A 10,460-nucleotide genomic window follows, 5' to 3' on the forward strand; every position below is an offset into this window, starting at 1 on the left:
TCGCAGAAATCACATCACAGAAACCTTACTTTCTCATTTACGAAGCTCTGTTTTTGATTTCAGAAATAATATCCTGATATGTAGAAAAATATAACATCAAGAATCGATCGATTCCTGATTCATTGTAGATATAAAAGGATTTTAAGTTTGTAATAAAATTGGTAAATTGCCATCATGACATAAAATGTATAATAATAAGTTTGCCAGCGTCGTGAAATTGCAAAACCCATCTTTAATCAACATTCAAAATTGCTTGTCGTAAACAGACACGGCAACAAATCGATCCTTAATTTACGCCGCAGTTTCCGCGGCACGTCTCGGAAATATTAATCTTTGCTGTTACCCTACGGTTATATATATATGCTCAAGTAATTATGTCGACATATAACGTCAAGGAAAAAGAAGCAAAGGGCTATTTTGATCGACGAATTCGCGCTTTCGCTTTTTCGCGCAGATTCAACCTCGTTAATTACTTACCACGCGTAAGCTCGCGCTTTTTGTATCACTGCCACGTTCCTATCGATCCGCCGCTTCAAGCTTCGTAAGTTTCTCCCATCCCCTCGGCTCCTGTGCAGTTTGCCCAAAAGCGCTTGAAAGGGGAGACGAATATTTTCATCCTCGTCCTCGCAGAGCGAGACGTTCGTCGGATAATTAAATTTCTCAGCTTCGTGACTGGCAGCTCGGAAAAAATTCTCCCTTTGACCCGCTGTTGACATCGTAATCCGTCACGAGGCGTTCTACTAATGTACATTTTTGCACTCTTCACGGATAACGCGACGATCTCGAGCAAGAGAGATTTTTTTTCTAATTAACGACATTTATCTCCGCATTGTTTCACGCGCGGTACTTTTTCATCTGACCACGTTTCCTTTTCCTTTGTATCGTTGATAGCCGACAGATGGACATGCGCGCGCGCGCGCGCGAACACACTGGCTGCTGGAAGAATTATAAGTTCGAATTTCTCAAGTCAGCAAGCGGGATTTACCTACGTGAATCTCTTTCTCGGCCAAAGGGATAAATTATTGTATATACCTTATCCTATCCCCCTCCTCTCAAGATCCCGCTCTTTTAGGTCATACACGGCGCTTCGGCGCGAAACTCGCGGTCTTTCCGTGAAAATTTATTTCTTTATACTGGCGCATCTTGTAGCTCTTCTTTCGGAAGTTAATATCCTCTTTAATCTTTTCACGTCCGGAAAACTTGGCCGGCGAAGACTCGCCCTCGCAACTTTGCGCGCGAACTTCAACGTCGCGCGAACTTCCGCCGTGTGTCTCGCGCACCGTCCTGTACTAAAGTTAAAAATTTGCCCGACAACAAGAGAGGTTACTTTCAATTTGCTCCTTTTGCCTCTCTTGCTTGTCGTCCGCGTGGATCGATCTGCCTGGCAGCGGTACAATCTCGTGTGGCTTTGACGCGGACAACCCTTGGGTATGTCTCACCGACGACGAATATATGAATAATTTCCCCGTCGACACGGTGCGCGGTGCGACGCGGTTCGCCGCCGCACCGACGAAAATCGATATTCCATAAATGTGTAAATGTGTAACCGAATCCCGGCGATTCTCTTTGCCTAAGCAAAGTACGTGGCCTTGTCGGTGAGACGGGCACATGTGCCCCAAAATGCATTAGGTAGCGGCGTCGTCGCACATGCTGCACCGTTCGCATCTTCGACATCTTCGACAGTGCTCGACAATAGATCCGACAGAGCGCAACGACACGCATAGATTTCTCTTCTTTAAATTTGCTGCCTTGCGAATTTTTTTTCTGAGAATCTCGACGCGAAATTCAGCCGTGAACTTGTCTGCTGCCGTAGCGGAAGAATTTTTCTTCCGGTTTCCCGATTCTCACCGCACTCGATGTTCTCCGCAGATGACGTTTTTTTTTTCTTTTTTCTTTTGTTATATTTTGGCAGATTTTATTTGCCGTTCACTCTACAATTGCGAGAATACTGAATTCAACGAAAAACTTCGAAATTTCGAAACGCGCGCGAAAAAAGGCAATTCACGTTGATTTGAAAAAAAAAGAAGAGAAAGAGAAATGAAATGTTGTCGCGATATATTAAAAAAAAAGATTTTCCCGCGTTTGTATGTATCGGGCTAACTCGCGAGGGACAGATTTATGGGCAATATCCTCTGCGACGGAAAATTCGAGGCGATAAAGGGGGCACGGATACACGCGCGCGCGCGCATACACGCAAATGTATTTCGGGAACGCGTGCAGAATATCGCGATCGATATCACATCTCCGGAAATCATGGTGTAATGCGTCCACGAGCATTTCCGGCGATCGATGCATCTCTGGCCGCTTATCACTTTGTCTTCCCGTGCCCGTTTCCTCTGTGCGTGTATTGTCGCGCTCTCGATCTCCCTCGTAACACGCCGGTGAAAATTCAATTTTCCCGATTTTTCCATGAAAAAAGGCCCGATGCTTCAATCCCGGAACATGATAGCACCGTTGTACATAAAACAAAACGAAGAAACGACGGGAGAAACCAAACGCTCTTTTTCATTGTTCCGCGATAAAAGAAAGAACTGCGTCGCGTTTTATTTCAGCACGCCCTTTCTTCGTTTATTTTCTTTCTTTTTTTCTCTTTTTTCGCGAACAAAGTTTGCTATCTCGCGGCACAGAAATGTTTTATGATGTCTAGCTCAAGCTTCGGTTAAAAACAATAGAGTCAATAGACGATATCGCGTATAGAAAATATTACCTCAGGTAATTAAATTGATCTGTCAAAGTACCCTTTAACGCATTTCCTGAATAGTTTCATGAAATAGATATTTCGTGAGCAAGCAGATATTATAGGCTCTCTAATTATTTATTATAATCCGCCATCTATATACTATCGTATTTATAGTGCAACGAACTCGTTATTAATCTTTCTGTAAAGCTTGCTGAAACATATAAAGCGATTGCACGATCGTGCCGTTTCATCGAGAAAAAGCTTTCGGCGATTGAGCTAATCGCGACGATTTATCTTCATTAACGCGCTTCAATTCCGCACGGAAATAGAGCGAGGGTATCACCGTATCGTGTTGAGAGCGACGGCAAGAAAGGGAAATTAGGATGCTGATTTTGCTCGCGACGAGGCAAACTTTTTTTTTTCGGATTGTATACTGTAACGGTGTAGGCTTGAAGGGCAATTAATTACGAGGGGACGTTGGAGCGGCCGCGGCGGCCGGAAGCCCGACTCACGATGCACAGCGAAATATGAAATTCAATTTGGCCGTACACGCGGCCACTTCCCGCGCTCAACCCTGGAAAATTAAGGGTTGCCATTTCACCAGTAAGAATTTCAGGAAAGATAGCGCGTCGTTATAACGATAACGACCGTGTCGATTAATAATCCCGATGTCTTTCTTTCGAAGATGACCGGAATCTTTAAATTAATGATTATGTAACGCAATCGGAATATATTTGAATGCAATGGACTATGTAATGCGATTGCATGGCAAGAGCCATGTGATATCTTTCAATCTCTCTAGTTACAATTTTAACGAGGTCCTTACTTAAAAAGTTGATATTTTTTTCTTACGATTCTCTTGACCGATGATTTATTTAAAAGAGATTTTTATATATATCTAACGACATAATTTTATGCGTAATTTAATAATTGGATAAATAACAAAGGACTCTCGATGATAAACTTAATAATTAAAAAGGGGCTTTGAGAGTATAACGCGCGATTGACGGTGCGTAATAAGTTGATGTTATATCAATCTTTAATAACTAATAAGATATATAATTATAAATCGAATAGAATACTTAATTATAAATTGACATTAGTTATTAAAGATTAATTTAACGTTAACGTACGCACCGTCAACCGCATTGAACTCTCAAACGCCTCTTTTTATTTATCATGCATTTATATGCGTAGTTTACTTGAGATCGAGTGTGCGACTAGAATGTAAATTAAGTGGCATTGAATGTAATAACTTGACTTAATGGAACAAACCAGTTTCCAATTTATTTTATCAATTCACAGATCAAAAGTACACAGTCATGTCTATTACATGTCGATTATAACTCAACATATACATATATCGTACAAATCAATATATCTCACTTAATGACGAAGTAACGACATAAAATTACAAGTGTCAATATTTAATTTATTGCATGAAATGCTGACAAGTGCAATCTTGGCCAGCGCTACATATTAATTGAGTATAACGATGAAAAAATATTGTATTTCTTGCGTTGACACGCCCCGCATTTTCTTCCCCGTCGTAAACTCTGTCGAGATTTATCGGATTTGCAGCACGGATTACTCACCGCGAATGTCCCGGGACCTTGTACACGTGAAAATGATCAGGAAATCTCGTACAACTGTTTGGAATTGCTTTGGGAAAACGAGGACGGCGTGTCTTTCTCTCCTTGAATTTAATCGAATGAAAATTACATCCACGCCCATTTCCTTCTTCGAGCAACCTTTTTCTTTCTCTCTTTTTTTTATGTGCCCATGCCAGAGTGCGTCGGACAGGTATTTTAATTTAATAACATTAAAGTAACATTGATTTTACTTGTGTGTATTTTCGAATAATGAACGATGTTTTTAACACTCGATTCGGACGCCATGTGAAACGTAATATTTTAACAATTGACACATCGAACGTGCGTTTGAAAGCCCGTCGTTTATCCCGCGACATTATCGCAATATGGTGACGACGCTACGGGGTGAAATTCGTCGTTACATTGCGGCGCGAAGTTCAGTTATCATGGGCGCGATAATTATGCGAAGTGGAGAATTTCGTGCTCGCACGCGCCGTTGTCAACTTCCGCTTTTAATGAGCTCACCGCGTTTAATAAACGCGAGGTATGCAAAAGGAGCAAATTTGCATTGCGAAGGAAGCATCTAAATGCTTGCGAACTTAACCGAATCAACAAGAACAACACCGCTGCCGGCTATATAGAGAAATATCCTTTTTCTATTTTTCATTTAAGTTTGCATGAATAATCTGCTTTTGATATAAACACATGTTGTACAGCATGCAAGCACCAGCTCTATAGAAACGACTTTCTCTCTAAAATTCCTAAGCTGCACTAAAGTATAAACTTTCAAAAAGCTGGCCAAAAATTTATATCTACACTAAAATCATTATCATTCCAACATTTCAATCCATCTCATTAATTCGATCGTTATGAAAAAAAACGAATTTATTGCAAAAGTTCACGTAATATTAAATATACGAATGTTTGGATGGCTACATACATTTCGTGCAATAATATAAAGCGTTATGTAAAGTTTTTGCATTAAACTGCCCGAGCGTATACTGTGATGAATTTGGAAACAATTTATATCTTTATAGTTTGTTATAGCAAAGCTGTAGATTAAACTTCGGTTATAATCTAGTTAAAGTGAGAGCTACACATGGTGAATAATAACGATTTATTCGCGTCCGTGTAGTTTAATCCGCGAAAATTCCATAATCCTCCTTGTTAGATAATTTCATAATTACGATTCATCATGGCATGCGTTTGTGAAAATTCATCAAGGAATACGCTCCTGAATGCAAATCTTTTATATGAACCTTACGGATATAGAACTTGTATAATGTTTACGTAAATGATATTCTTGATGAAACGATGTCGCGATATTTTGGTCATTTTTTGGAATCCGACGCGAGATGAATGGCCTTGCCGGAAGCATGAAGTTCCCCCAAGCTAGCAAAGAGTAAAAAGTCACGCGACCTTTCTTCTAATTCCCTGAACGCTCGGTTGTTGCAGGCACACACTCCTCTTCTCGCAGCCGACACGAGACACGTAAGTAGAAAGTTGGTGGCAAAAAGTAGCCGAGACAAGGAGATTGTTAGCAAGTAGTCGCGACCGAGAGAAGAATCGCAATCGTGTCACGTGCGTTCACGTCCCCTTTAATTTACATGTTTTACTTTGGCTTGAAAGTATGTCAGTTAATGCCAACTTCGATATTAATATCAAAAAGGTGTAAAGACGTTGCTTATCGTGACATTAGCAGAAACTTTTTATAAATTTGATAAGAATTTTATGTCAAGGATTTCAACATTGTTTATTGACTAATATATTAACATGGCCATTTAAATTTTTCTCTCGGCGCGAAAGTAGACCGCATTTTTATATGATTAAACGCGAACGGTAATGTCTTATCGAAAGCATATTTCCATTAATTACACAGATGACACAATTAAACAGTTCCCGCAATGCGTGTCCTGCATGTCTACAAATTATCAACTATAACCGTTATCATCGGTGTGTGCGCAAAGCTGACATATCATTTCAAAAGAACTCATAAACTATTGAGAGGTCTGGTTTTATTTTTAATAGTTCTATAGTTCTTGAGTTAAGTAAAAAGTTTATTTTAATTTGAGAAATATATATATTTATTAGTGTTTGTTAAAACTCTTGTTAAATTGCAGAACTATTTTAGAATGAACAGATTTCCCGAAAAACGCATTTTACCTCAATACATATAGATTTGCCTTCCTTATAAAGGATATTAATTTTTCAGGAACTATATTTAATTAGTATTTATTGTTAGAACTTTTGCTGCAATGCATAAATAGTTACAGAATAACGTGAAAACTACTTTATAACGAGAAAAAATCTACGTCTTTTTCATCTTGGTACACTTGTAACAACGTTTGCTCGTTCCTATTTAATTATATTTGATATTTTTTGCATTTAAAAGGCAGTACTTTTTCATATAGAATTATAAATTCTTTAAAATGCTAAGAGAACTCGCGCAAGATAAACTGAAACGTTGTATGAATCTGGCATTTTCATTTTAAAACATTTTATAACATGGCCATGATTATTTATAATATCTAACGTATTAAAAATTATTCTTTATTAAATCTCAGCCGAATCAAACCAGATCAATTAAAGAGATAATATTTAGTTATTTTGTATTAAATTGTACCACCAAAGATGATTTTATTTTTGTATTGTACTACGTGCCATTACGAAGAAATGGTGCTGAAAGACATGCTCTTGACGTGATCTTATCAGTTTAATAGAGATTAAAAATTAGAGAACTATTAAAGATGAAGCCAGAACTTTCAATAGCCTGAATTTCTATAAATATTCTCAAATTTTAAAGTTTATAATACCTATAATAATATTGTCGCGGTATTGCGATGATTAAACTTATCGTGGTTGTTAAACGCTGCAAAAGTACCATGTAATGTGTTCAGCTTGATTTACTATGATACAAATTACTCGTTGCACGACAGAAGTTTTACCGGCGACCGGAAGAGAGCGAAAGTACAGATAATGACAACAGCAGCTAACCAAATCGAAACGCGGTATTATATACAAATGTTTTATAAGATAGCGCGACGTCTATCTTGACATATACGTCGAAGTTTATCATGACGTAATTGCAGTTTCATATCGTTGCTGCGCGATGTCTCCTCGTAAATTACACGCGCAAGAAGACGTAACGGATAATTATTTGTCCCTGAGTCATTAGCGCTAACGATCCCCTTTGCCATTCCCGGTAGTCCGGGAATCTAATCTACGAGCAACGATTGCGTTCACGACACGTCGTTCCTTAATCATCGTTTGATCGGTTAACTTCGGCGATTATTATACGCGGATCTTCAAGACGTATAAAACGACAGATCCGGAAGTGTTTGGTCCGTGCGAACTTCCTCATGCTTCCGGAAATCGATTTGTAACGCGTGTAGGAAATCGTGTAATCTCGGTTTCCTCCTACTCGCTCGCCTGCCCGCTTCCGTCGTCTGGCGGTCTTATCCAATTTGCCGTGAAACTAATCCAATTGCTTCTCGAGAGTTTGCTAGCAAACAATGATTCTTCAATGATTCTAAGCAATTAGATAACATATTATTAGATCTTGTCTCTGTAATTTTTAATCGTGAAAACAAAAACTCAATTGGTAATGATGGTTCGCGTATACTATTCTTTTTATTTTTATTATTTCTTGAATGTGATTTTCTCGGACATAATGACCGCGTTCAGACACAACTGTTGAGTTCGTCTTATCAACACTCTGCGTTGCGTGGTTGGTTCTAAAAGTAAGAGCCACGCACGTTCGACTGCTACTCAGCGGCTTGGTCTGCTGAACGCGCTCAATCTTAAGTAAGGATGTACCTAATAGAAACGTATGAATAGCTTTATGTAATTTTGAAAAAAATGGACTAAAATGCGAATAATTTAAAAGAAATTAATTCTATTCATTGTCATTTATATATATATCACATCCAGATTAGCTGCATAAAAGAAATTATGAAAAAGCATTTTAGAAGGCAATAAATTTTTTATTTATGGTTCTTTGTTCGATATAATAATTATTTTTATAATATATAATTTTTATCCTCAACTTGTTGCGAATGAAGAGATGCAGCGAAATCAAACGCCGCACATGATTCCGCACGGATTACAATGACGGTGATGTTAATTCTACAAGATATCGTGGACGTTAAATTCCGGTAGTCGGGAAGCTTAAAATAATTATCCCGCGGCGTGAAAGTTAAACTCCATGTAGACACACTGTATAGCAATACATGTTGCCTTTACACATATGCACAAGTGTTTCCCTTCGGGCATGCATGTGAACGTGCAATGGCGCGGCGCAAAATATTCGCTGACTGTCGTGGAAATCCGCACATCGGGCTAATTAACTAACACGTTGCATTTCATCGCTCTCTCGTCCTATTAACTGGATGGAGACCCGTGTCTGCGTTGATATTTCGATTGATTCATTATTCGACTAATTAAAACTGGTATATTAAACGTCAAATAAATTACACATTATCGATTTTGGCTAATATATCTGTGCGTATCGATATCTCGCGATAAAAAACTTCTGTTAAAAATATAATCTTGTATTCTAAATCTAGACGGATCTTTGACGGGGTGCGGCATGTTACCCCACGTCCCCTCCTCCTCTCAGATGCCTATTTCAGGACATTATTCATTCAATGGAGTTGATTAGTCTCCGTTGGCCTTTTAAATCACCCTTGTCTCTCGAATGTGCAAACACACCCATCGCCTCTTCCTCAAAACTTCACCAGTTTCGTTCTCCTCGGCTTCGTCGGAAGATTCATAGCGGGCCTGATTCGATTTGCAACGCCGTTTGAAATTCAGGCGAGGGCGTATTTCATTCGTCGACGGTCAGAGAGGGAGGAGGAGGGGGAAGATGGGGGAGTCTGGTTGAGAACGCGGCCCGGTGAATATCGAGCTTGCCAAATGGAGTAAACTGCAGCCTCCGGCTCGTGTAATCTTCCGGAAGTCGCCGTCTGCCGTCGATTACCATCCTGTCTCTCTCTTTCTCTCTCCCCCCTCTCTTTTTTCGTTCATTGTTTCGTATACCTCTTTTTGTCTTCTCGTCACCTCTGCCCCTATTGTCTTCTTTTTTCCGTCGGCTTCTCCGTACCGTATTCCCCCCCCCCCTCCGTACCTCCCCTTGGCCTTGGCGGTAAATCAGGCGAAAGGGGTGCCGCATAATCCAGCGAAATGAAGCCAAGTCGTTTTTACGAGACGTCGCGGGAATCATATTTTCGTCGTGGCTCCGGGAGAACTGTTTGTTTTCCTCGTCGCGTGGGAAAAATCTCGCGCCAACGGGGAAAATGACTGCCCCCGTGAATAGGGAGATTCATGGCATGGAGCGAATTCCCGCATGGCTCGACGAATTCCGCGGGCGTTCATCAATACGCAGCAGGATATCGGTCTCCAGTATTCATTTCCTTTGGATTAGTACGCACGCTGCATACAGGGTATACAGATGTACCCGGGAAAAATCCGCTTTTTATGTAACCACCGTAAAAAAGTGGTTAAAAAAGTGGTGGATATTTCTAGCTGGGTCGCATGTGATACACGAGCAATGACAGAGATATTGTCGAACTGACAAAACTTCATCTATTTTTACGATGGCTGCATAAAAGATGCTCCTATGTCCGTGATGTCCGTATGTTGCGTCATTTGGGACTTGCAACTGAATTTTGCATTTATCACTTTCGCATATTTTTTAAGTGATAGGTGGTTATTTAATTTCTGACGGTGATATTAAATTATCGATGGTTTTTTCGAGTTTTACGCTTCTTCTTTTCTCGACAGAAAACTAGCAATATTGTCCAGATGCTTATTTTATTGCGGATAGTAACATAATTTGATAATGTTACTTCCTTGATAATGAGAATTGTAATATCCTGGAGTGCTTATCTGCATACGACATTCCGAGATCTATTTTCGACGAGGCAAGTTAAGGCTTCGATCGCCGCCTGAAATTCAGGACTCGAGTTGCAGGCATCGTTTCCCGCGGGAAAACATCCCTATCTCGCATTATTCCAAGCCGTCGAAATCCCGGTTTCATCAGGGTCTTCATTTCGCCCCTCCCTTCAACACGTCGTATTTTCTCATCGCAATATCACGCCCTAGTCATCATGTTTATGAAGTCTGCGTTAAAATGTGATTAGATCTTCACTTAATTGAGATGCTGAAATATCGACGGCGCATTAAATATG

General features: G+C 39.8%; 1 protein-coding gene across 13 annotated transcripts in view; it reads left to right on the top strand.

Annotated features, from left to right (window-relative positions):
- The window catches only part of LOC112464784 (disks large homolog 4), a 252,670-nt gene that overhangs the window by 159,878 nt on the left and 82,332 nt on the right, over nt 1-10,460 (top strand). For 12 of the 13 annotated variants that reach the window (XM_025031972.1, XM_025031974.1, XM_025031980.1 and 9 more), the window contains one exon: nt 5,728-5,763. The exons of the other annotated variant lie outside the window; for it this stretch is intronic. In XM_025031972.1, the coding sequence (XP_024887740.1) occupies nt 5,728-5,763 (36 nt within the window). The remainder of the gene's footprint in view (nt 1-5,727; nt 5,764-10,460) is intronic. 13 annotated transcript variants of the gene reach the window in all.

Source organism: Temnothorax curvispinosus, unplaced genomic scaffold (genome assembly GCF_003070985.1).
Source record: "Temnothorax curvispinosus isolate PA1 unplaced genomic scaffold, ASM307098v1 QBEX01014574.1, whole genome shotgun sequence".
NCBI classification, from domain to species: domain Eukaryota; kingdom Metazoa; phylum Arthropoda; class Insecta; order Hymenoptera; family Formicidae; genus Temnothorax; species Temnothorax curvispinosus.